The 27,431-nt window shown below is 39.4% G+C and overlaps 1 protein-coding gene across 1 annotated transcript; it reads left to right on the top strand.

Annotated features, from left to right (window-relative positions):
• Positions 1 to 20,536: 20,536 nt before the first annotated feature.
• LOC309878603 (carbohydrate sulfotransferase 8-like) lies at positions 20,537 to 26,423 on the top strand (the record flags this gene model as incomplete). Its single annotated transcript, XM_082761353.1, has 4 exons — positions 20,537 to 20,612; positions 22,573 to 22,684; positions 24,993 to 25,140; positions 25,573 to 26,423. The coding sequence occupies exons 3-4, from the start codon at positions 25,047 to 25,049 to the stop codon at positions 26,421 to 26,423; spliced, it is 945 nt and encodes a 314-aa protein (XP_082617479.1). The 5' UTR covers positions 20,537 to 20,612; positions 22,573 to 22,684; positions 24,993 to 25,046.
• Positions 26,424 to 27,431: the final 1,008 nt, after the last annotated feature.

Raw genomic sequence — 27,431 nt, forward strand, 5'->3', positions numbered from 1 at the left:
CTTCTAAGTCAGAATAGTCTAAAGTCCTATGTCCTATTCTCAGTAGCAGACAGTGATGCTGACATACTGGGATCACAGCCGGTATCTTGCGCGGTGGCTTGAAACACCCGTGTGCTGTAACACAGACTACGGAGTAGAAACGCCTGTGTCCAGAACAGTGTCCAAGGGCTTTTGTCTTCTTACCATTAATGCTTCTTAGTGCAGTGTTCCCACTGAGAAAGCACAAGCACTGTGAGCTGTATTGCCACTAGAAGAGAGGAGCAGCAGGAACAGGCAGGCAGCAGTTTCACACCTTGGTCTGCCCTTGTGGTGGGCGGTAGGCCAGGTACCCTCCTGCAGCACCTTCTAGCTGTCCTTAAGTTTGTAAGATCTTGGCCAGACAAAGCTGACCAGATCTGGTGTTGGTGATTTACCACTTCAAGTGGTGGGTTGGACTAGGTGATGTCCAGAGACCCCTTCTGACCAACTTTTCTGGATTTTTTCTGGTGACTGCATAGTCTTTGACTTACTGCCTATCAGCACAATGGCAGGATTTGAGCAGAGAATGCAATATTCCAAGTAAATCATACAGGCTATTGGAAAACTTTGATCTCAGTTTAGATAAAATGTTTGGATAGAGTTGGGACAAGGAGAAGTTTTATTTTCTTCAAATAAAAGAGGACTGGCTTTGTGGGTAAAGAGCTGTAGTGCTTGGGATCCAAGCACTGTTCACCTACACTACAATCATACTAATTAGGTGCTAATAAAAAATCACTCTATCTTATGACAACCACAATACTGATTACTGCATTTGTCACAGCCAGTAGAGCACTATCAGAAGCTTTCTGATATGCTTATAGTGACTGGTGCCAGCACTTTTTGCAGTTCAGCCACAGCTGGTGGAACTTCGAGTTCTCCTCCCCTCTCACTGCTGGCCAGCCAGTTCCAGAGCGGTCCAACTTACAGCAACGAGAGAAACCAAATTATAAACTAGTGCTTCACTACAATGAGCTTGGGCTGAGCTTTTTGTGGAATTCAAAGTGGTGGCTGCAAGGCAGGTACAGATTTATTTATTCCCAAGGCTTCTGTGGCATTCACATCTTGCATGTTTTGAATCTTCTGTCTTGTTAATGCATTCTCTTTACATGTTGTGTAGCACAAACTGGAGTATATTCATGTCCATAGAGTTGTGTGACGAGATAGTCCTCTTGGCATGCTGACGGGTGATGTCTGAAATAAATTTAATTTATTTCATTTATGACTTAATTGGGAAAAAGTTGGGGACAAAAATCAAAGATATATTTTCCTGAGAGATTAATGTGTGCCCGCCAGACTTCTGGAAGCACTCCTCTAGCAGTTGTTGGCCTCGAGGATGACAGGCATCCTTTCTGGCTGTCCCTGGCCACTGCTGCACACGTGGTGCAGCATTCACTGTCAGGGGTGAAGAAGCAGCAACCCTGGGGGTGCGAGCTCTCTGCAGCAGGGCAGAGCTTTGGTCTCTGTTGTAGGTTAGGGGGCAGAAGAGTTCTCCATGGGGATGTAACGAGGGTTCTCCAAACAGCTGTGCTGCAGCTATGTGGCTGCATAAGCTGAGGCTGAAAACAACATGGTCTGCAAATAGAGCAGACCTAAAATTGTAGAAGAACACGGCAGAAAGACATGCAGGTTGACTGCCAAGCTAGCTCCAGTAGACAACGGATCTGCAGCAAACTTGAGCAGAACAGTCTTTTGCTGGGCTTTACGAACCTCATCACTCCAAATTTATTTCTAATATTTAACTTTTTTCTCTCTGTAGTTCAGACCCATAATTTTGCCTTCTTTCCAAAGGTCAGTGATCTTTGCCTTGACTTGTGGAAGTGCTTTTTATAGCTCTAAAGAGGCTGCTTGTTTTTTCATCTCAGTCTTGTCTTTAAGCCAAACAACCATAATTTCTACAAGACTTCATCAAAGGGCCTTTAGATACTTTAAATCATTTGTAGTTCTCTTCTGACTTCTCTTTAGCGTGGTTTCTTTCTCAAAGTACTGTGTCCGATATTGAACAAACCATATCAGAACATCAGTAAATGCTGTCTTTTTGTTCAAAAACAGCTGAAGATTGTGTTTCTCAGAACTTTATAATTTTCAGCCACAATGATAATTATCAGCTTGTTGTCCCATGCATCCCAATCCATGAGCATGGTGCCAGGTTCTTGTTACTATAACACAGAACCATCCGTGTATGGCCTAGTAATTCAGTACTGTACTGAACCTCCGTCCTTGTTTGTTCGTGACCCAGATGTTGAACATAAAATTATTCCACAACTGAATATGGCTTCCTTGGCCTACCTAGACCAAGGATACTTGGTCTGGAAAAAAACATCAGTGTAACATCCAGCAAATGCACTGAGCAACAGTGATTATAAGATAAGGTTAATTTTGTAATTAGTAAGAACTGTTTAGACTGTGAAATTTTGGTGGAACTGACCATTATGTCAATAGCTTCTCCCTCTGTCCTTTTCCTACGGATAATGAGCCAGGTTATTAATTTATCTGAACAACAGAGAGAACACTTGTGCTAACATTGATACACTGAAACTGCTACTTGTTCATATGCTGCAAAATACACAATCCTAAGGACACTTGCTGTTCTTAGATTACACTTCCTTCCTTTACATGAAGCTTGTTCCTATTATAGTGTTATGGCTAAGATTTTATACGAATAGAATTCACATATATATTCCAATGAAGTTTACAGTTAGTAATGCCGTGTCTGTGAATGTCCTCTGGCATAAAAGCTATTCATTGTAAGTAGTGCAGACAGAACCATACTGTAATGGCTTTTTTGTGACACCTAAGTTGCCTTTTTGCAGGCCTAAAATTTACCTTTGAGAAAGTGTTCCAGGGTTCCCCATGTCAGAGGTATGTCTGCAGGGCAAGAAGTGCCTATTCTAAAAAAAAAAAAGTCACAATAATTTTTCTAGGTGTTAGACTCAGTGTACAAAACATTTCCAGAATGATGGCCCACAGAGTGAAAACAGCCAGAAAAAAAAAAAAAATCAGTAAAAACTGCTTTTTAGATTGACTAACTCTGAAACTCATCAAGCTTTATTGCTTTTATCAGCTTTTTAGTAGAAACGTTCACCTATTACTGAATAATATGGAGAGTTTATGAGAGCAGTGGCTTCTCCTTGTAATCAGTGGTGACTGAACAGAGCTCCACATGGATGCAAACGTCCTTCAGGTACACCTGAAGGATCTGTGTACAGGAACAGGAAATTATTTTTTGTGCCGAAGACGACCAACCCCAGTAGTGAATAATAGAGCATTGTGTGTTTTTTCACCAGTTCAGTGAGCAATCCTGAGAAACGTAATAAAGGAATCCACAGAGTGAAATCCATTAATGTAAAAACCTCTCTCACTTTTTAACTAGACCACTACAAACTTCCCATTTTGAACAAAGGGAAAGTATTAAATTATTGCAAGACTGCTCTGACAAACTTTAAAGGGTTTCTGTACATTGGTACCTGGTGGTAGAATTTGGTACATGTAACGTGTGCTTCGGTCTAAATCAGGAGTCAGCAGTTAGACTCCTGTCCGCGGAAATAAGACAGGTGGTCATTAATTGCCAGTGTTATGTGAGCTGAGTGCCTGCAGAGACGTTTCTGTATTGTGTTGCTAATGCCCTCAGACAATCATATCTTGAATTTATATTCTGTTTAGCTTATTTTACAACTTAAAAGTAAAGACCACTAAATTTCAGAATTTCACAGTAAAAATGTCTTGATTTCTCTGTAGAAAGTCTCTTTAATCTGTAGAACGTTTCTTGTGCCCTCTCCCAATGAGAGTGAGTAAATGAGTAAAGAAAATGTACATTTTTTCCTTTAGAAACGTCAAAAAGTATTCTTGAACTGTATGAAAAATAATTTGAGTACACACACACATACATGTAAATGTGTACATATAGCTACAAACTAACAGGAAAAACTACAAGAACAAATTTATTTCTCCTTCATTATTGCAAGTTAACATGAAAAATTCTTAAGCCTTAAAACAATGTTAGAATATAAAACAAAGGTTTTATCGAATGACTGGAAGATTAAAGTTCTCCTTGCGGAAAAAATGAGTAAAACACAGTTTTGAACAAATTTTCTTAGCCTGTAAGGATTTAAGTCTGTAACTTCTTCAGATGTAACATTCCTGGACTTCTCTCTGAAAAGAAAACAACCCCTAGCATATGATTAAGTTTATCTGATAGTTCCCGCTATATGCTTGGCACTATTTCTTGCTCTACCTGTTTAGTAGCTACCCTAAAATATATGACCTCTTTTATAAATGAGGTTTTTGATACATACTTCAGCTCAGAAACATTCCTGTAATACAATGGCATTAAGAATATCGTTTGAGGAATCTTAAAACATAACAGAGTTGAATAGACGGAGCTGATCAAATGGATGTTGGAAGGGTCATTTTAAAAGCACAAGTCAAGCAAAATCATAATTGCCTATGGGAGCATTGTGTAAACACCTAGAAGGGCAGAAAAATGAATTTTAGACGTGAATTTCTTAGTTCTTGGGGAAGTTTATTTTCAGGATGTAAAATTTGCTATATCCAGGCTTGAACAAGATGCTTGTGCATCTACATGCCAATTAACAAATTCAGTCGATGTACAGGTAAACAAGCAAAACACTTCATAGATGTTCTTTTGAAAATCTATGAACTTCCATCTGCGTCAGTTAATTACTGGTGCTGTTCAGCTTTCTCAGCACATTGTAAAGGAGTAAATGGGCCACAGAGATTACGCTTGTCCAGAGGGTCAATTCTTCCAGAGAAAGAAAACACCCGTTAGGAGAGTTTTACCTCCAACTGCCAAGGCTGGAAACTTTGGTGCCATTAATTCATCTGTTAGAGCATTTCATATATTGAAAGAATGAGGTCCTCTGCCCTACCCTGTTCTGCCTCTCTCTGGGCCATAAAGAAAATGCCTGTGCCTTGTTTGGTAATTTACAGACTTTAGCCTCTATTAAGGAATAAATTCAAAACAAACGTGAAATATCTCTACCTGATCAGATGCATGTGTTGTTCTTTCAGTATGCGTACACACAGAATGGCAGAACTGTGGATATGGGGATATTACTCCTGTGATAATCGTCATAAACACACCAAATGGTTTTAAAGATCAGCAAAGCAGAAAATTGGAAATGGAAGCCTGTATGATGGGATTTAATAGTTCAAATGAGAAGTGGACTTTTTGTTATTTTTTAATTATTTATGATTTTTTATATATATTTTTTTCAACTGAGGCAAAACACTTCAAGTATTTGAGAGTGAATCTGGGGAACACAGACTTTTTCCCACATTGAAAATAAAATTTGGTGACTTGTCTTTGAAAAGCTGTGGTACTTTGGAGAATGCATTTGACTTTTTGATATATGGAAACTGCTCGCTTTGGTCGAATAAGCGTTCGAAGAAATGCAGCTTGCTTCTCAGCAGGATTATTTGCTACCCAGACCCTAGCGTGCGAGTTCTTCCAGTGCCTGTGGGGAATGGGTCCTGCTCAATCCACCCACTCCGGCCTGTTTCAGATCATGCCTTTACGGGACTATCAGTTACTCTTCTAGCAGATACTGTACCTGTATTCAAGAAGGGTCAGGAGTGGCAGTAAACTTGATCCAGGCAACAATGGGGCCATTAGTCTGACTCAACAGTGTGCAAAGCTTTAGCACAGATCTGAAAGGAAATAATTAAGGTGGGACAATAAAAGGGAGCACACATTTTTCTGGAGGGTAGATCATGCCGTACTGATCTGGTATCTTTGATAAGAGAAACAATCTATTTAAGAGAAATGCTGTGGTTTTAATTTCTATTTAAGAGAAATGCCGTGGTTTTAATTTACCTGGACTTCAGAACAGCCTGTAATATATTATCACTCTGAAAGTCTTGCAGCTGTGAGTGCTGAGCTTCTGATGATACAAGCACGAAGACACACAAGGTCTTCAGAGCAAAGATGAGCAATTGATGTTCGGTGTGACTGAAATGTGGGATGGAAAGGAGAGGCACAGACAGAGTGGACGGGACATGACAGACTGTTGAATTAGTGACTACAGCAGGGTAAGATTGAATTTATCAAGGCCTGAGATGAAGCAGTATTAATAACTGATGTGTGAAGGGCAAGAATCTGATTAGGAGTTGTTGGGGTTTTTTTTGAGCTGTATTAACTACTCAGATAACAGCTTCTACTCTGAGTTACTGTGAAGGCTTTTCCGCATATATTATGTTTTTATTTATTTATTTGTTCTTTAATATAATTGATTTGTTTGTCTCTGGCAAGTGTATGTCACTTTTTCTCCTCTACTCTATCAGGAAAGAAAAAAAAACAAACAGATCAGGGCATCAGAAGTTTGTTTGTTTTTAAGTCTATTGAAGGACTTTTATCAGAAATTAGCCCAAACCAAACTTTATTTTGCATTTATTATGTAAATAATCAAATATAAAGAATTTTAATTATAGAATTATTGATGGTGAATCAACCACGCAGGGACTAGCAGAGTTTATGCAGAGAACACAGCCCAGTCCCTAATCCTGCCATCTGTTTCCAGAGGTCTTTCCAGCCTTTTAGTAGGCAACCCTATCATTTCAACTGTTTGCCACGGCACTCAAACATATCAGTAACACACACAGGTATTATTGTAATTTTATTTTTTTACATGGAAAATCTTATCCCAAGATCAAGTGCTGAAGATCACCCTATGTTTGACTGTGACCAGGATTTCTCCGTGCCAAATGTTTGTTTGAGACACACCTGCACTTACAAATCTATCTCCAGTAGATTTTAAACATATATCACACATTTTCATTAGTTTAGTTTGGACAAATCATAGACCAGTTTGTTTGTAACTGATATTATTCTTCTGAACTACAGTGTGAGTGCGTACGGTAATGTTTATCCACGTATGGAGGTAAAGGGTACCATATAGAGACACTCCTGGTTTTAAATGTGTGCAACTTTTTCCATTGGTAAGAGTTTCAGTTACTTGTATTCTTTTTTCCCAAATTTTGCTGTTCAGATTGAAAATGTTTTTGATTTTTTTTTACTTAATACTTTTTGCAATTAAATGTAGTATTTGTGTAATATTTCCAAAGCAAGATCAGGGCATATTATGGTGCGGATCATTGATTTAAAAGATCAATGATAGAAGAGGCTAAAAGCTAACGCCTGCTACAAGCTCTCTTATGACAAGAGAGTGTGCAGCCAGCCCTTGAGGCACCTGTGTGTTACTTGTCTGGAAAATGCTGCATTTCAAACACTGACTTAAGAAAGCTGGATGTTTTCTCTGTGCTACTGCTATCTGTTCTTTCCTGATGCCAGCTCCAGTACAGCTGTTGGTTCTTTATGGAAGTTGTTGAAGACTTGGAGAATCATAAGAATAACCCAAATACTTGAAATGTCTTTATAATGAGTGCGTTTCAAAGTCATCCAAGCTGTTCTTGGCTTGTTTTCATTCCTGTCTTTGTCCCACTTCACAAACCTGTTCTGTTAATGACAGAACGCTGTTCAATCTGGTTGGAGAAATGTTCTAACACAATTTTAGGGCTGGTGACTGAGTTTAGGGCAAATTCAATCTGGGAAAAAGGTGAAAATGTTTACTGGAGGAGATAATAAGACTGGTGGTGAGATGAGATAGAAGAGCTGAGGAGACAGATTCTGTATCGTGTAAAAACAAAAACACTAAAGACAACTAAACAAACAAACAAACAAACAAAACAGCAACAACAAAACAAAAACCATTTTACTCAAGCTTGGCAGCCTTTCCAGAAATAGTTGATCATCCACTAGTAGATAAATAATGATGAATACAATGGGGAGTGACTTCCAGTGAACTTGGGCTGTGTTTTTTTTCTTGTTTAAACAGACACTAGTCAACAAGTACAGAAGAAAGTGTAAATGTTATCAGGAAAACCATTTGCATTATTGTGTCCTTCACAGGTTATCATAGTGCTACACAGTGTTACAGGAGCAAAATACAGCAGGGTCATGCTGCAGACTGTGTTCTTGGGATGTTGCCCTTTTCTTTGGACAGGTATCAGCCATGCAGGTCTTCCTTTGTGCTGTTTGTCGGGTCTAGTGACACAGCCTGGTTTTCATAACCCGAACTAGGAACCAAATTTCATTGCTGGCTGAGGAATCTCAGTTTTGGGGTAAAACATGGAAAGGAATGAAAAGACAAGCATTGGCAGAGCTGCAGCTCCAGAATTACAGGGAGCTTCTGTGTCCTGAGTCACACCTAGAGCTTTTGTGAGCCCAGCGAGAGATTGAATTAGTGTCAGCAGGTACTGAGTCAGGCTCAGGAAGTCCAGCTTAACTTGTACAATTTTCTTCCTGCTCATAAAAAAGATGCAGTCACAGTCTGCAGGATGCTATTGGTAGGACTGTTCATTTTCTGTTCACATCTTTATTAGAGCTGACGGGGTTGTGCTGTACATGTAGTATGCAAGGGTACACCTTCTTTTTATTTGAGCTAGGGCATTAAGTAAACAGAAGGCAAACTCAGCCAGAGCTGTGAAAGCTGTATCCGGACAGGAGGCTTCAGAGGCAGAAAATGTAGAGGTACTTTGTCTTCTTTTTTCCCCTACTCCCTTATTTCTTTAGAATATTAGTATTCTTCTCCCCTTTCCCTCCCTCCTCCCCCCGGGTGTTTTGCAAGAAAATAAGAGCAGTTGTATTCTTATTTGTGTTTTAAAACATATTTTAAAGTGAGTTCTGACTTCAGGTTTAATGAAGTCAAATGTAGTTGACTTTCAACAATATCTTCTCAGATGTTATTTTGTTATTTTTTACATTGCCTTAATTGCAATGAAAGGAAAAGCATGAATACACATAATCTTATCTAATCTCTTTGGTTTCTTCTTTGATATCCCCCCCCCCCCTTTTTTTTTTAAACAAAGGATAGCTGTAAAACCTTTAAAAAATACTCTTACAGCATACAAATTTTTTGCCCTTTCAAACTTCTGAAATTCTTAGCTATCAGTGGGATGTCATAAAAACATTTTTATACTAGTGTAGGGACTTTTGTTCATGAAAGTATACAGAATACAGAAGTGCAAACAAGTTTCTTCCTTCACTGCCACTTCATTATTGCATGTATTTTCAGAATACTCTCTCCTTTTACATTCTTGCGTATCAAAACCTGAAACTGTTTTGAAAATCCTCTCACAATAAACTTCTAAATTTTTGAGTAATTTTACCTGTAGCATGGGTACTATGCAACATTCTGGAATTAGTAAGCTGCCTTAATTTTTCAGCTGTTGCGGTATTTCAAAGGGGGATGTTAAGGCTTATGGAGAATACAGATTAATTACTAGTTTGGTTTTCTATTTCTCTTTCTCTGCTTTATTATTATTTTAATTTTATATTTTGAAAAATGCCAATAGTTCTAAACATGAAACAAAGAAAATCAAATTGAAGGATTTTTTTTTCTTCCTCGCAGGCTATGTGTGTGCTAGGAGTGCTTCAGTGGCTAGAAATTTTTGTCAACTGCATTCGCAGGTTCTCAGAGTAAGCACATAAATGTAAAGCACAGACATGCTTCATACATTTAAGCATTCCTTTCCTTTGCAATCAAGCAAGAGACACTTCTAAATGTGCCATTTAACTCTGACTGAAAAGTGCATCTGCCATTTTCCTCCCTCATTCGTACAGACATCCACCAGTCTGCTAAGGTGACTGCGCCCCAGCCCTTTGTATGCCTAGTTGCAGTTGTACAACCCGTATTCTTGCTGTACAACATGATAACATGTCTCATTTTTAAAATAACTATGAATAGTCCCATTAAAGGCTCTATTTTCATTGTATTGCCATATTTTGACTGAACTGGAGTCTGTGGACAAATCAGTGAAGCATTAATAATTTCAAAACTAATAAAGTTATAACTGTTCAGTAATGACTACTGTTAGGTAAGAGAAAAAAATAATAATACTTTTGTTTGTTTGTTTGTTTGTTTGCTGACCTTTCCAGAGATTATTAATGCAGGGCTCCATGTAGATATATTTTTCCAGGGCTACGTTATTTATCTTAAACTCAGACACTGCTATTGCTTCTTTTCGTTTTGGAGGAGAAGTTGTGGGGAAGCTGTGATTTATCTTAATTATTACTTAGTTTTAGATACTGTTGCTACTAATTAGAATGGTTTAAATTAATACCTCTCATCTTTGCATCCTTATAGAATACTGATATTATAAAACAGTTTGCAATGTCACAAAATCTCTCTTATCTGAAAATATCATGGGCATCATTTATCCGCAAATAACCAGGACCTTCCCCTCATTATAGTCATTGTTCTGCATGCTGGAACTTAGACTTTGGAATTTTTAAGTTTCTTTATATCCAACTTACATTTTATTACACCTTAATTTCACTGGAAGATGGGCTCAGGAGCACAGCTATAATGGCACTTGTGGAGCTCAAACACTGATATTGCATGGTGAGTTTAGATGGATGCGGTTAGTTGAAAGGTCTGTGCTGAGGCAGGAACACAGACAGACTGCCGTCAGATTGAAGGGTATTCCCTCTCTGTATGAAGTTTTAAAATTTGTATGGAATACAGGAATGCTTTAGTTTATTTGTTCCTTTGCACAGCTTCCTTCTCAGACATATCCAAGGTGCAATACGGACCAAAGTTTTGATTCAGAAAAGTCTGAAAAGTTTACCTGGTGTAAGACTGTAGGATGGTGAATTTGTGAAAACAGTATTCCCATTGTATGACTCTGGTAGTATTACATATTAGGTAAGCCTGAGCCTCATGCTAGGTTGTACATTACACCGATTTTAAAAGAACCAAATCATCCCGTGTATTTCAGACAAATGCGGTATTCAGAAGAAATTCAGAAAGTCAGAAAACAGTATCAAATATATGTTTTCTGATTCAAATATTTCATAAAATGTGAAAATCATAACTTTTCTGTTAGCCAAACTCCTTTAGGAGGCCATGTTTTTTTTTTTTTTTTTAATATAAAATCACTTGAACATGTCTACATAAGTGAATTACAGAGACGAAGCGGGTAGTGACTAACACTGGTATTTTGCTGGCAATGGAGTCCTAGAAGCTCCAGCAGTGAATCAGTACAACAAACAGCCCTCTGAGATTTGATTTCTGATGGCCATCAATATGATGTGCTTTGGCCAAGGACATCTATACATTGACAAGTTAGATCTTTGGCAGAAGACAGGCAAAAGGAATTTAATCTATTCTGCCAAGTGAATATACTTTATTAAATTAATACGATCTTGGAGTTTGATTAATATAAAGAACAAGCACGTGGAAAATTTGAGATGATAAAGCAGCAATCTGATTCTTCAGCCCTCTAACAAAGTATATCTCTATATTTTCTGCCCACATGTCACTTCACTCCATTTAGCACTCTTCCATGTCTCATCAGTCTCATCATCGTAAGTGTCCCCTGAGGCAAATGTGCTCTGTGTCTTATTAGTGGTTTGCAGCTTAGCTCACCAGAAAGGTAGACTTGAGCAGCTGAGATTATTTCTCTATGAGACTCCATTAGGAGTCCCCGTGAAAGAGATGGGCACACTTGTGACATTTGGAAAAGCTGTGCACAATCACTGAATCTCTGACGCACTCTGGAAGACAGCAGTCTTTTTGCCACAACCCTCCGCATTTCTTGAGAGCTAAAAGGATGTACTGTACAAAAAAAAATAGAGAGAGGTGGCATCATGCTAATTTTGGAAGACGTGTTGCTGGTTCTCTGAGTCCCTATGTCAAAACACCAATCTGTCTTGCTATAATTTAGCATGAAAACTTGATAAATTTATCTAGTCTAGAGAGGTAAGATAAGGTTTCTAAATTATATAGCTGCGTCAACCACACAGAAAAGGAAGCTGAAAAAGACCTCAGGACATTATCTTGTGCATTCTGAAGCTCCAAGACAGGATCAGTTGTACCTAGGAAATGAAGGAATTATTTCATTATCTTTATTGTTAATGAGATTTTCTTGATACATAATGTAAACTTCCATACCACTGTTTTTTAAGCCCATCACTTCATATCTACTACAGATAAAAATAATTTTATCCCCACCTCTTTATGAGTGACTTATGTAGATGAGCATTTTAATGTGTTCACTTGGCCTTTTGTTCTTTAGACAAAGAAACCTCAATTCTTTAAACCAACCTTCCTTCCATCCTTCCTTCTGTCCTCCCATCTTCCTGTCCGTCCTTCCATCATTCCTTCCATCCTGTCCTGCCTTCAGACACCTGCCCATTTTCTTGACTTTCTGCTAGCCAGAAATATAATAGGAAGATTCCCTACTTCATCGTACAAGCAAAATAGTTTATCTTCCTAATATGCAGTTTGCATTCTTGTAGCAGTGTAACATTACATATTAATGTATTTACTACTCCTCCTTTATCCCTATTTGGCAGAATGGCTGCCTAATTGCTGGTTAGCAATCCCGCATCTTTATAAACTGTTGCTTTGACTCAGAACGTCCCACTTGTAAAAACAAGTGCACTGCACTTTTTTTTTTCTCCTATAGGTTTTTTCTCTTGTCAAGAGCATTGTGAATTTAACATATCATGCAATGTGTGTGTTATTCATCTAGGCTTTTTAGTATCTACAAGGTTCCTTTATCCAAGTCCTTAATGAAAAAGTACCTGGTCACATTACATTTTTTTGTTTAAAGCTAAATTATTAAAACCTAATAATTTTTCTAAGTAGTTTTGCACTCTATCTAAAGTGATTTCACTTTTTCATAATTTACTTACAAAAATGTTAGCCTTCAATATCAATAGCATTAAAATTAAATTATATTATATGACCTGCTTCTCCTCTACCAGTTTATGCATATTTTCTTTTGTTACTTATTCCAGTATTTTTCCAGAATTGTTCTTTTCCTGGTTCCTTGGCTTTTTAAAGATGAGCGCTCTGTTCAGCTCTTCTGTTTTCTCATGTGACTTCTGTGAGTTTTCAGAGAGGAAGCTAACAGCTCTGAATTTGCTTCACTGTGTTCTCAAGGTATCCTCATGTGCACTTACTCAGGCATAGCCTTTGCTATGGATAAGATTAATTTCACCTAACTTTAACTACCTATAAAAGAGCCATCTGTATCTGTGCTGGGGTTTAGGCTCCTATCAGAGTCGAGGGAGACTTGGTCAGTACAGTCAATGACCAATAGAGAGGCCTTCTGGAGAAGTACTGTAGAGACATACCTGAGGATGAAGTGATCTGCAGTCTCAATTATTGTCAGACCTGTTATTTTCCTATTTTAGGTGGAGTCTATCTTAACTGAGTTTAGTTATATGATTACACATCACCCTTTTTTGAAAAGTGATGCAAAATGCACTTTAGCCTTCTGCAAGAGATTTATCACTAGGTTTTTCTTTTCCTTAGAGATATGTTTTCTTGCTATCCGTTATGCCCATTGTTTTTTGCAGTTAAATTCATGCTTTATCCTTTCTGACTTTTTTTCAGCATCTTGTGCTATTCTTTCATACCTGTCCTTAGCAGTTTGACCTGGTTTCCACTTTCTGTACATTTCCTTCTTGTGTTTCAGGTCATTGAAGACCGTGTTGCTTAGCCAAGTTGGTCTCTGACCATACTTCCTATCCTACTGTGTGGGATTGTTTGTGCTTGTACCCTAAGCATCATTTCTTTAAGGAACTGCCAACTCTACTGAATTCCTTCTGCCTTAGCCATGTTTCCCATGAGAACTTACCTGCCGGTTCCCAGGGTTTATTGGAGTCTACTTACAGAGAGTCTGTTGGGTTTGAGTTGCTGCTTCCTCTTGTTCCTCATCTACAGAAATACACGTTATCACATCACAGTCGCCCTCAACCAAATTACCTTTACCCTCATATTCCCAACCATCCTCCCTCTTGGTTGCTTAGCAGGCAGCCTCTTGGCAGGCTGCTGTTGAAGCACTTGGCAGGCTCCGACAGCTCCTGTAGACCATACACAGGGAGTGGTTAAATGCTGCTATTACGCTCAGAGACAGACACAGCACATTGCTTTGTGATGTGCAACAGGAGATGCCCACCTAAACATTCACAGGGAAGCACTTGCATCTTTTTGCCGGGCATTCAATCAAAAAGACAACAAATCCTGCATATGCAGAGTGTTTCAGATGCTCCCCTGGGAAGGCAACTGTAGGGATGCAGAAACACTTTGCCCAGACTTGAAGTTCAGGTAAGGAGAGGATAAAACCTTTCTGCCTTTCCTTTGCAGACCCAGCCATAAAAGGAATTAATATATCTCTTTCTTTCTCTGAATCTTTGTTTTCTATTTTTTCATTCCTCTGAGTGGTGGTAATCTCCACTGAGGTTGTCTGATTGGTAAAATTGGATTGTCAGTAGCTTTTCATGTTACCTTCATTTTCATAGTGTAGCTAAATCAAAAAGGAAGATTTATTTGATTTTTTTTGGTGTGTGGTGGTGTTTTTTTTCATTTATGTGTTTAGAAATTGCTATTGAATCTCAAGAAATAAATTGGGACATTATTATTTAGCTTTTGAAATCATACCATGATAAAATGAATCTACAGAGGCATTTTGGCAGTCTACTTTTCATTCTTTAATCTCTCCAAAGAACAGGAGTGTTGAACACCCAGCTAAAAGTTAATGCTACAAGGGTTCTGGTGTCTGAAACTGAGAGAGAGGCTCTCATTCGATTTCTGGCTTTGCTATGGTCAATGCACATCTTGATTCATCTCATTTCAATACAGTTTACAGCTGCATAGGATTCTGTCAAATTTCAAGTGTTTAAACAGAAAATTTCCATGCTGGATATCTGCCTCAGGATATTATTTTTTACAAGCCTTTCAGCAAAAATATTTTATAGATTTTTATACAGGCTGTTTTGGAAACTGTGATCTTTTTTATTTTGTCACATTGAATGGTTCTGGTGACCTTTCCCCTGAGAATTCCAGGTCCTTTGCAGGCCTTGGAAAAAACACTTGAAAATGAGGTTAAGGGGATATTGTATATTCTCAGTGAAACCTCTGCTTAATTGTGGTGGCACAGAGAAGTAAACTGAGAAGTAAGCCACCCAATTTAAATAACAAGGCAAGCATGAGCAAGATGTTTTTGGAAAGTGTAGGGGATCACTGGCAAAACAGATTGAAAGAAAGAAATCAGTGGAAAGAAACTGCCTTGATGAGCAGTGTGAAAATTGATGTGGGAGGGAATGGAAAGGAAAATGTGTCAGTGTAGTTTGAGAGGTACTAAAATTGCTAGAGGAGCTGGAGAGCAGAGCCTGGAATGAGCTAAATACGGGAGCAGCAGCAGGGCTGTGTGGGAGGCTTGGAAGAGGAAGGAAAGAGAGATCTGATGAGCAGGGCTCAGAATTGTGGTTGGTGTGGGGGGCTGTGAGACTGACTGAGGAGATGAAGGGAGGAGTTTGGCCGGGGGAGCCAGCAAAGACCTGGCTCGTGCATGGGGAAGACTGAACACCGGCATCAGGGTGAGATCTGACGGGTGTCTGGGAAGCTGGAAAACAGGATTTGCTGGGCAAACTGACAGGGAACGATACGAGGGTGCCTTTTGGAGGTGAGGATCTGCTGGAGACTGGGTTAGAAGCCTGAGGACTCGAAACAGGGTCTGGGGAAGAAGGGGGCCCCACCTGGAGTGGGGGCTGATGGAGAAGCACTGGTGCCCACACCAATGCATGTCCAGTAGGAAGAGAATGCAGTGTTGGAGGGCTGCTGGGGAGTGGGGTGCAGGGAGGTGGCACTGGGGGTACTGGGAGGGGAAGACTCCAGGCAGGCCACGCTGATGGCAAGGGAAGCAGGGTCAAGCTGTGCAAGGGACCGCTCTGCACCAGTGCCAGCAGTGGCATCCAATGCCCCTGAGTCCTGCCATTTTGTTACTTGTCAGCAGACAATTCTGATGAGCTTGGGTCTCACCCTTGCCAACACCAGGTTTGTTCAGAAGATTACCTGCTGCCACTGTGTTGGTTATTCCATCAGAGTGAGTATTACAAGACTGGTCAAGGGAGCTAAATGATTCACCACTGACAATGATTTTTGTGCATGTCGTTACGATGCTGCATTAAGACATTTTTCAGTAGTTTTTCAATGTTTTTTTTTTTTTTCTCCAAAGAAACAGGGTATTACACACAATGTGACACACCCAGTTCACAGGAGATGGATGTTGCTCTTGAGGTGCTATAGGGCTGTGCAATAGGATCCTTGCTATCTGCAGCAGAAAAAGGAAGTTGTGCAATGAATCAGGCAAGAGGTTTTATGATGAGAGTTTATCTGCCAGAATATTCCCATATAGTGTGAGGCAACTATCTTTTCATTGACTTTTCTCCATTTTCTCAGTACTGAAGCAGATTCCAGAAGCAGATTTGCATGTCTTTTAAGCATTCATATCTGTAACTAGATCAGAAAGACTATTTTGAACTTAGAGTGTACTGTAACGTTAAATACTTTGAAATGTAAGGTCTTTAGTTTCAAGATTGTGATGCTTAAAGCCAGTAGATACTTCATCTTATGCTTTCTGTGATTCAGCTTGCACACTACTTTAACCCTACTATTTCCTAACTTCTTAATACTTGATGCTTCGTGTGCCATAGTGTAAGATGTAGGAACAGGTTTCCTGGAAACAGACTAAAACAATCTTTCTGACAAACATCTTATCCTGCAACACAAAAGAGACCAGAAAGGAAAGGAAAAATAGGCCTAGATTCTTGTAGAAAGAGACAAATGCATATACACAGTTTTGTCAGGCTATTTCAGGAGAAGAAATTCTGTTAAAGTGTAGGCACCAAACATGAATGTATGGATTTGAACATGATTCCTGTACAGGAATCTTGGGGGAAGAACAAAAAGGAAAGTTGGAGGACATGAGATTAGAGGTATGGTTTTGGTCAAAATGGTGTTGGAACCTGAAAGTGAGGATACTACACTCGAATGACAGGCACAGCTGGAAGAGATGGGAGCAAAAAAAAGAAAAATAATTTTAGCAGGGACACTTTGTATGCACTGAAGAGTAGAAAATGAGAGATCATCACTCTCATCAGTTATGGCACAGGGATACTAGTGGAGGGAATACAAGTGGGATATAACTAGATGAACAGCAACCGGGAGGTTGCCAGGGGCCCATGTGTTAAGCAACAGGAACTTGTGAATAAACTTCAGTCTGTGAGGAATGTTTTAACAATTCGTGTCAATAAAGAACAGTCCTGTCTGCCTCTGGGTCCTGCACTGGCAATTTAATTCTTGAACCACAGATGCAGTGTGTCCCAGTCTCCCCCTCATTCTAGTCAATTTATCAAGTCTTCAGAAAATACTCCTCAAATCTATGAACCTGTTTGCTTTTGTTATTCTGAACTCCTATTTCTAACAGTTACAGCCTTTTTTTTTGTCTTCTTCGAGATTGACTTAACACTGCTATAGTGTTAAGTCTATGCTGTTAAGTCTATATAAGTCTATGCTGTTCCATGTGAAACAACTGGAAAGAGTGAATCAAGTTTACACAGGGATGTGAAAAGCAGGAAGGGAGAGGTGGGTAGACCTGAATGACAAGGAAGACATTGCTATTACTGGAAGTAATTGAGAAGATAAATATGAGAGGGAACTGTAAGATGTGCAAGAAGCCAGAAACCTAGTTGATGATACAATAAGAAAAGCAGAGGGATTCTGAGGCCCAGTGTCCCATGAAACAAGAGTGCACCATGTTCTAAGCTTTTCTTGTGTACTTTTTTCTCCCTTTCTTCATCCTTAGCAAATTTCTTAGGCACATCTAAATTCCCTAGGAGAAAGAGTGGTGGAGGTTGCTCTCCCATGACTGGTATTGCAGTGGTTTCACTGGCAGTTGATATGTGTTTAGGATTTTGAATTAACGGTTTAGATAAGAAGGCCCTGCAGCCATTTCCAGGTATAACCACACAGAAGGGGTGGATTTTGTTCTCATAAAGAGAACACAAGCAGGGCCTGAGAGCACAAACGGGGCTCTGACTAACCCTGCCCACCCGCCGGGGCTCCCCAGGACCCCATGTCAGCCGCCAGGGCTGTCAGCTGCTGCCTCAGCAAGGTGCAGCAGGGCCGGGCTCCAGCTCCCCACCACCCTGCCCGGCCCTATCCCCACCTGCAGGCCCATGTCACCACAGCCTGCCCTGATGATCTGGTCTCCTGGTTGAACTGGCCACCATCTCCAGGTCTTTGCTGTTCAGGGGTGGTGGGGATGTGTTCAGGCCGGTGAGGCCCTGTCATGCTGGCCATCTTGTTACTGCACCTGGCTCCCAGCTGCCCATCCTACAGAAAGAGCCATTCTTCACTGTTCCTTCACTGGAAATATCTATGGGAAGTGGCCATACTTAAATAAATAAATCAAAACCCCGTGACCTTTCTGGATACAAGTACAGGAAGTAAACAAAAGACAACTCAGGTCTATGGTAAGGTGTGTGTTCATGACCACAATGCACTTAAACTCATTCCTCTTTAAAAGTCTGTGGTAATTTATTGGATTGTTTTGCATATTCTTTTATGTACTAATTTCCTTGTATTTATTCTGAATCCTCACTGAACTATTCTTTTTGTCTCGTCCACTCCTTTTCTCAGCCTTCCTTTCCCACAGCATCATATGAGCAGGTTACACTGTGTTTCTATTTCCCATGGCCCCAGCTCCTCCGCTCGTCCTCAGGTTACAGTTCCCTGCCTCTCTGGGAGTTTTTCTGTCAGACTGTGCTGCCTTTTTGCATGTCCTCTTTTTCTCTCCTTGCTTTGGTTCTTTTCATCCCCCAAACGGCTCTTCTTTTCACTTGCTCTTTTGTGTGCCAGTTGGTAATAGTCTTAGCACATTGGCAGCCGGACTGGTGTTGGCATCTCAGAAAAGCAGAATTTTAAGGAGTGATTTTAGGTGAAAAATACACTAGATTTGTAGGCGCTTCAGAAACTCCTTCTAAAGAGGGAAGGTTGAAGGGGAAATAACAGAAGTTATTTGATCTTTAGCAGGGAGTAGCACTATGACTGATTAGAAGTTAAAGTTGAACTTTTAATACTGCATGAGAAATTACAAGTAAAGAAAAGCCTTTGAAGGCAAGACGGGCAGATGTCAGGCAGATTTCATGGGACAAAATGGAGAAGAAGCTAGAAGATAGACATAAAATTGTGACATAATGAAAATAATGAAGAATTTAATGCTGGCTGTGAGGAAGGTAGCACTACAGTTCCTGAGGCCAGAAAGAAACCTGGTGTGGTAATGGAAGTCTGAGAATGACCACGGTGGTGAATTAAATGCCTCACTTCAATGAAATGTGCGTCTCTGTAGGATTTTCCTCTCAGACTCTTCCTCAGTAGTCCCCAGTCCAGGTCCTACGTTACTCCTCACACGTAACACAAACAAATGCTGGCTTCTGCACAAGAGATGGTGCAATTCATGAATATGCCTACAGACTGGGAGACAAGAGGCTAGAAAGCAGCCCCATGGAAAGGGATCTGGGGTTTCTGGTCAATGGCAAGTTGAATACGAGTCAGAAGTGTGCCCTGGTTGCCAAAAGGACCAACAGTATCCTGGGGTGCAGCAAGAGCATGCAGCTTTGCTAACTGGTCAGGGGAAGGGATCATCCCACTCTGATCTGTGCTGGTAGAGCCTCAACTCGAGTGCTGTGTAAAGTTTCATGTGTCACAATAAGAAAAGCCTAAATCTATTAGAGATTGTCCAAAGGAGAGCAATAAAGATGGCAAAGGGTGTGGAGGGGATGATGTATGTCACTTGGTTTGCTCAGCCCAGAGCAGAGCAGGCTGAGGGGAGGCCTCATGGCGGCCTGCAGCTCCCTCACGAGGGGAGCGGAGGGGCAAGCACTGAGCTCTGCTCTCTGGGGACAGTGACAGGACCTGAGGGAACGGCATGAAGCCGGGACAGGGGAGGGTCAGGCTGGGGGTTAGGGAAAGGTTCTTGACTGCGAGGGGGTGGTTGAGCACTGGAACAGGCTCCCCAAGGGATGTGGTCATGGCATTGAGCCTGCTGGAGTTTAAGAAGTGTTTGTACAACACTTTCATAAATGTTTTGATTTGAGGGTGGTCCTGTATGGAGCCAGGAATTGGACTCGGTGCTCCTTTGTAGGCCCCTTCCACTTCGGGATATTCTAGGATTGTAACACCTTTCGGCCCTTGCTGCTGCTGCAAGTGAGACTCTTGTCAGCAAAATGACCCAGATGATGTTGATCTTCATGCAATGAGCCCTTGGCTATCTGCAGCCTGCTGAAAGTTTCTAATCCACTAATTATTTTCCTCTTCATGGAGCAGGGAAGCCTACTTGCTGAGACTCCGGTTGCTGGCCTCTCCTTCCTTCCTGTCCATCCATGAGTTCGATGGGAATGGGAAGCCTGTGAATTTGGGTAAGCAAGTGGTGTTTCACCATGTTAAAACAGTATGCTCAGAACTTGTTTTTCCTGTTCATTTTTTATATTGGCTGTTCAGGGGGTTTCTATACGTCATCCCCTCCTTACCTATTATGTACCCACATACGTACTGGTATGCATATATTTACAGTTGTCTTTTTGAAGGGATTAACAGAGTTTAAGTAGAGAATGTGGCCCAGCTTATGAGAATGTTATCTGTTTACAGAGATTTTCCCTGCCTTCCACAGGGCTGCCTTACTCGTACCTGTTTTCACCTCTGGCTTCAAATGTATCAGGAACACACGTAAGTATTGTTGCCATTTCATTCTTTTAATCTGTAAAGTCCAACTTATCATTGCATTGGGTAGAGTGCAGACACTCACACATATGCTCAGCTGTAACCAAGGTCTGCCTTTGCCAAAAAGGTGTCTTGAGACACACCTTTGTAAGTTTATCGCCAGGAGACTTATCAACCTACTTAGTTGGTTTACTTGGAGCAAATAATACTCCAGTATAACTGATATTAATGGATTCCTGAGCTATATGTATATATATGTGTATATATATACTTATAAACATACATATAGTTTAAAAATGCACACCTATAAATATACATGGACACACACAAATATTTGCATAGGTGTATTTCTATACTTGGGTAATTGGGGCCATACATGTTGACTTAATGTTATGCAGTATTTCTAATTATAGGACTTCTAATTGTTTGTAAAAGTACCACAGTGATGTTTTCCACACTGTTTTTTTTTTGTTGTTGTTTTGTTGTGTTTTGTTTTTTTAAGACTGAAAAAACCCTTCAACTTTCAAAACTGCAGATTTTTCAATTAAAATGGTTCCACAGTTCCAGGAGAAGAATTAGGGAATGCTATTATAAATCAGTTTTAACAGTACAAGGATGAGACAGGATATCATTGATACCTGTTACAGGCAACAATCTACTCCTTCAGTGTCTGTACCTAGGAATAAGCCTGCGAGGCAGGAGGAAGAACTTCAACCTGTGTGCAATATGCTCTGTCAAGTATGCATATGATTATAGGCTTAAGGCCTTTGTCTTGTCCTACCTGCAAATGCCATGATTAACACTGTTTTCTACAGTAATCTGTTCCCCATGTGCTACCACTCTTCGCTTGAACAATTGCTCTGGTTGTGCTCTCATAAAGACTTTGTGTTGTGCAAACTGACTTATTTTTGTTTATTTTGGTTGTTTAAGGTGATGAAATTATTATAGTAGACTTAGAATTGTATAAAGCATTTGACTTAGCAGCATGTTTTGGCTAAGCTACAAAGTGATAAGTTAGCTGGATGTGTGTGGAAGAAATTAAATGCTGGTTAACTGACAGGCCTCAGTCTCATAACCTGATAGAAATGCTTCTGAAATGGTTTTACATTAAATGGTTCTGAGGATCATTCCCCTCACTACCTTGTTTACAGTTTATTAATGTCCAAGAAAAAAAATAAATTAAAATTCTAATGAAATCTGCAGACTCCAATAAGACATGCAGAGCTCAGAACAGTAAGCAGTAGCTAGCTATGTATGGTGACTTACAATGATGTGATCTGAAGAACAAGCAAAAACCAACTGTGCAGTGTAGGGCTGTTATAAATTTTCTATCTATTATCTATATATAAAATGTTATACTTTTCATTAAAAACAAAATTAAAAAAAAAAAACACACTACAGCATGTAACAAGGTCAAACCAGGTTAATACCCTGTTTTTATTTTTAACTATATTCTCATCTCATCTGGGATATGTTAGCTCAAAGAGGCATTTAGATCTCTGACTTCTTGTTGTTAATGTTAAGTTAGAGGACATTTCTACCTTTTTTTCAAGTCCTATAGTACTATCTTTCTGCCTCGCCTTTGGTGGCCCATCCTGCTACCCTTTGGGTACACCAAAACTAGGGTATTTGTTAAAAGATGTTGTGTTGATATATTCACCACACCTTGGCTGTGGACTGCCTTGTAATTACCCATTTACACTTAATTCAAGGCAGGATGAGGTAAAATGCAAACAAAAGTATTCATTCATTTCCTCTTACAACTACAAATGTAAAAGATGTTAAGTGAAGTAATTGGAGAAAAAGTTCATCAGATCTACTGACACTGTGAATGCATTACAAAGTTTTTTTGTTGTTGTTTGTTTTGTTTTGTTTTGGTTTGTTTTTTTCCTTTTTAATTTCCAGGTTATTTATCCCTCTTCTGACAAAATGGTTCTCATAGTTTTCTTTCCTTGTTATATCTCAGGTTTTTCCTTACGTATTTTACATCATTGAAGACCTTGTGTTACACAGAACCCCATACTGGGATCTTCCATCAGAAAACACTTTGAGAAGTGGCCTTTGGACTTCACCTTCAGGTAGCAGCTTCTCTGAATTGTCACACTGACCTCACTCACTTCTTGGTGGAACATGATAGCTATTACAACTAGTCTGCATTTTGAAGATTTCCAAGTGGTCCAGACAGATTTAGTCTGTCACTTTGGAGCTCATTCTATTCATCCTTATTGTCTGGCCATTCTCCTGAATAAGGATTCTTTTGCTTCCACAAATATGCTTAAATGTCTTAGAGGAGTTGTCTACTGGGTTTGATGAGCTTCTTGCCTCAAGGAGGTCTCTCTCTCCCATTTGCCTTTGATAACTCACTGACATGTTTCAACATGAAATGTGCCTTCTGGCAGATCCTATATTCTGTAACTGTTGCTTAACATCTATACATGATAAAAATATCTAAATATGGTAAAATTTCTGATTCCTGAGACAAGTATGATAACAACTACCCTGAGGTGACAGTATATCAGGTAACTAAAACCCAACCTTTTTCTCCTAAGCATACTCTAAGAAGGATTCCTTGTACAGAATTATTTAGTCTAATTTATTTTAGTTGCTACATGGTGTGAAATTGTAGATGTGGTCTTCCACATCTATACCACTTCTGGGAAAAAAAAAATCACTTTGTCTTGGACCTGATAAGATCAATGACCAATCTGACTGACTTCAGCAGGCTTTCAAAACAGTGCTTGATGCATAAGAAACCAGTAGATCACATGGTAAAGGGAGAACTGACATACAGTGAAGAAAAAGTTAAAGGAAAAGATCAACACGTACATTTTCTTGTAGTCTTCACAATGGTCTTTTGCAAATAAGAAAATGCAAAAATATTGGCTAAATGCCATAGTGCGTAAAAATACTGTGTTCATTTGAATGAATATTGTAACAGTTTAATGTAGACACAAGTATAAAGTTAAAATATGCAACTGCAGATTTGTTCATGTTGATGTATACAGGTTAGAAATAGTGAGTAGTTATCCTTCTTCATTTCTAAGGTCATGCTTACACAAAGAGAGAATTAATGATTAGTAATGCTGCTAAGTGTATGAGTCTGAAGATAATCCTGATATTGATGTGGGATACAATAATCACCCCTCAGCCCTGAAAGCGTCTCTGTGTGCAAGTGCATTTTCAGTGCTATAATAACCTACTATTACTAGTAGATGAGCCTACTGCTGTCTCAGAGCACACAAGAAACCCATTTCCATTTTGGCAGCTGGGGTTTATGTACATCAACACTGCAGGGGGGACCCCAAATAACTTCCAGAGTGGTCCTGTTGCATCTTTGTAAAACAAAAAAACCTGGAGTCGTAGCCTCAAGAAATCAGGTGAGGATTATTTTTTTATTGCCAGCAGCTTAAGGGTAAAAAAAATCAAAAGTCAAAAGAAAAAAAAAAAAAAGACAATATTACTTGACTTTTTTATGATGCACTCTTTATAGGACAGAAATAAAAAGTCAAGTTTGCAAGCAGTTATGGTTTTGCACTTATTTTCGCTACTTCGAATAAAAAGTAATTAAAAACATGCGGATGAAGAGATTTGTAAGGGAGCAACACAGTAAGACTGCATGGAGAAATTTAGAGAGCTCTATCTCCAGGAAGTACATGGGGATGTAACAAATGAGTAGAGTAGAGGAAATACCTTGAGTGTTGCACTGCATTGGCCTTCCCTCCTTCTACATACTTCCTGTCATGATGCACCATTTTGGGGGACTTCTGCTGCAGCAGCAACAGCAGCACATGCATACTCTGCAGTCTCTTTAGGAGAGAGAGAATGAGAGAATTAATCAATTGTTAGTAGTTAGAATTCTCTGCTGGAATGTAGAAGAGTTTCTGCTGCACTGAATATTGATTTATTTTTATGCATTGGAAGCTTCAGCGGAGAGGAAGACTCTCATCCTTAGATTTGCAGTTAGGCCTGTTGCAGGTTCCAGAAAACTGTACTCCCAGACTCTTAAAAAGCAAGGTTTTTAAAAAAAATAACATTTCTAATTCTAAATTATTTTATTACTTTTGCACAGTGTGAAGGGGTAGATGAGTTTAGTTAATGGGAACACCTGCTTTAAATCATGAGAAATGAGGAGTACTTGCTCATGCACAGTCCATTGTTTTGAGAAAGGAGGAACTCTTTTTAATACTTTTAAATGGTCATGCTATTTGTTTATTAGGTTTGACTGTGTAAACATGAGTCTTTTTCTTTACAGAATGCTTACATGTTAGCAAGGCGTGCGTTAGTAGGGCATAAAGGTTCTTCTGCTGTCTTAAATTGTGTATGAAAATATCACATCATCTTTTTTATATGTCGTACAAAATATGTATTTTATTTCCTTGTTGACAGAAAGGCAGATTTCCAGTTTAGAGATTACGTCGCCCTCCTTCATCTGAAAAGAATATGAACCAGAAGGCATTAGTTTTCCTTCTCCCAAATTTTATTTTTGGGATAATTATTTTTGGATTTTTCAGTCTGAAACAAAAAAATCTAATGGGTAAGTAAAGAATTTATGAACTTAACCATTTCTAGAACCAGTTCCACCCTTCTTAAATGTGTTAGAAAGTGGCTGTGATGACCAGGTAAGAAAAACTGTTAAAATATCAAAGGCTTTGTCACTGTGGTGGCTGTCTTAATAATGTACTAGGAGAAGAGTATTACAAAAAGCATTTGATATTACAAGTGTTTGAACATCCATCATTCTGAGAGTAATATTGCTAATGTTGACAGTTTTCATTTTAAAGAACTTTTCACTAAGCAGGACATTTTTTTGCATTTTTTCTGCAGTAGTCAGGAGACGGGAAACAAAAAATACTTACTTGTTTTGGCATGCAGGGAGATAGTTCGAGTTCTTTGGTCATCACAAAGAGAAAGAGAATTATCTAAGTCTATTTCACACAAACAGTTTAAATTTCTTCCTTGGTTGCAGATTCTTTTCATGTTCCTACTGAAGATTGGCTGGCAATTCAAAATGATCGTAAAAACACACTGGCTTCTGTCTGCCAGAAGAACAACCTTCTTAAACTAAGAAGCAAATTGGATTCTCTTGTAGCAAGCCAGCTCTTTGTGGAGCACAAACATAAACTTACCTACTGTGAGGTGCCCAAGGTAGGCTGCTCCAACTGGAAGAGAACCATTTTCATTCTCCAAGCAGGCTTGGAAGTGGAAGCTTCTGAAATTGAGCATGACCACATCCACCAGACCTCACTGATCAAAAGGATGGCTGCTTACCCTCCCCCTATACAAGAGGAATTTCTGAGCAATTACACCAAAGTGATGTTCACCAGACATCCCCTGGAACGGCTGGTTTCAGCTTACAGAGACAAGCTTCTGCACTCTGAGCCATACTATAGTACCACTGTTGCTAATGAGATTAGGGCAATGTTCAGGAAAAACAAAAATTCTTCTGAAAAAGTGAGTTTCCAGGAGTTTGTCAGCTTCATTATAGCAAAACCAATGAATGCTCTTGACATTCACTGGAAACCAATGTTTCTTCTCTGTGATCCTTGCAACATTCACTATGATATTCTGGGCAAGTATGAAACTCTTGGGTTAGATTCTGAGCACGTTCTGAAGGCAATTGGTGCACCAGAGAGCCTGCAGTACCCCAGCCTGAAGAGGTATGGCTCAGAGAAACGAACTAATGGTGATATCACCTTGGAATACCTCAGACAGTTGAACTCAGAACAAATTGAGAAGATCAAAAAATTGTATGAAATGGATTTTCTCTTGTTTAACTATACTATGAAATATGAGGATTATTTTTCTCTGAAAAGCTAATGTAGGTTAAACAAAGAAGAACATTTTCATTTGTACAAAATGGGCTGAACTTGTCCTCATGGGTACTTAATAGATGGGTTTACTGCTGCTGAGATTTTACTGGCATTTGAAAACATGGTTTTATTCATCCTAAGCGCTCTTGTAACAAATCCCTGCCATGATCCATAGTACAGTGATTCACCTATATGAAGAGATTTTTGTTCTGTTAATCATTATTGGGATATGTTTGCTTCATGAAGACTGCTTATAAATGATAGACTTTGGTCTGTTGGTAAGAGAAAGGAGAAGAATGAAGAAAGTTATTTTTCATATTGAGAAATTTACAACATCATTTTTATATACATGGTTTAAATTTTTTATTAGAAAAAGACATATAAAGCAATATATAATCTGATTTATCATCAAACCACTCTTTGCCTATAAAATCCTCAAACATGAATCCTGTAGGAAAGAAGTAAATAACTTCAAATGTTTGGAGCTGCATTACACAGAACTTAATGCCTGATTCCATTCCTCTCTGGCAGTTCTCTCATCATAGCTCACCAGCCTCTTCCCTCAAGCAAACATAATTAGCAGCAATGCAGCCAGGGTTTCCCTTAGGTCTCTCCAAAATTTTCTGATTCTTTTTACCACCTTTGTAAGTATTGTGGTCTGATCGAAGAGGGAAGTTCTCAAAAAATATCTTTCTTAGAGAAGTAATTAGAGATATCTTCTAGACTGTACAATGGGTTTGGTGCAGGTTCTAAAATCGTAGTGGAAATGTAGCTCTTACCTATTTTCCAGAAGCACTTACAACTGACTGACTGGCTTGGGCTTTTCTCATTTGTGCCTGTTGACGGCCAGGAGCCTTGGGGACTTACCTGAGTGTGGTACTTAGGTGGAAGTGAGTAACCTCAGGTAACAAATTTGTTCTACCTGTTGCTTTCTCAACTCACTGGAGGATGAATGCAAATTAATTGCAAAATTATGGTGAGGGAAACAAGGAGGCATGTGGGAGAAGCCATTCAA

This window comes from Aythya marila (assembly GCF_965140915.1).
Source record: "Aythya marila genome assembly, chromosome: 5".
Classification (NCBI taxonomy): Eukaryota; Metazoa; Chordata; class Aves; order Anseriformes; family Anatidae; genus Aythya; species Aythya marila.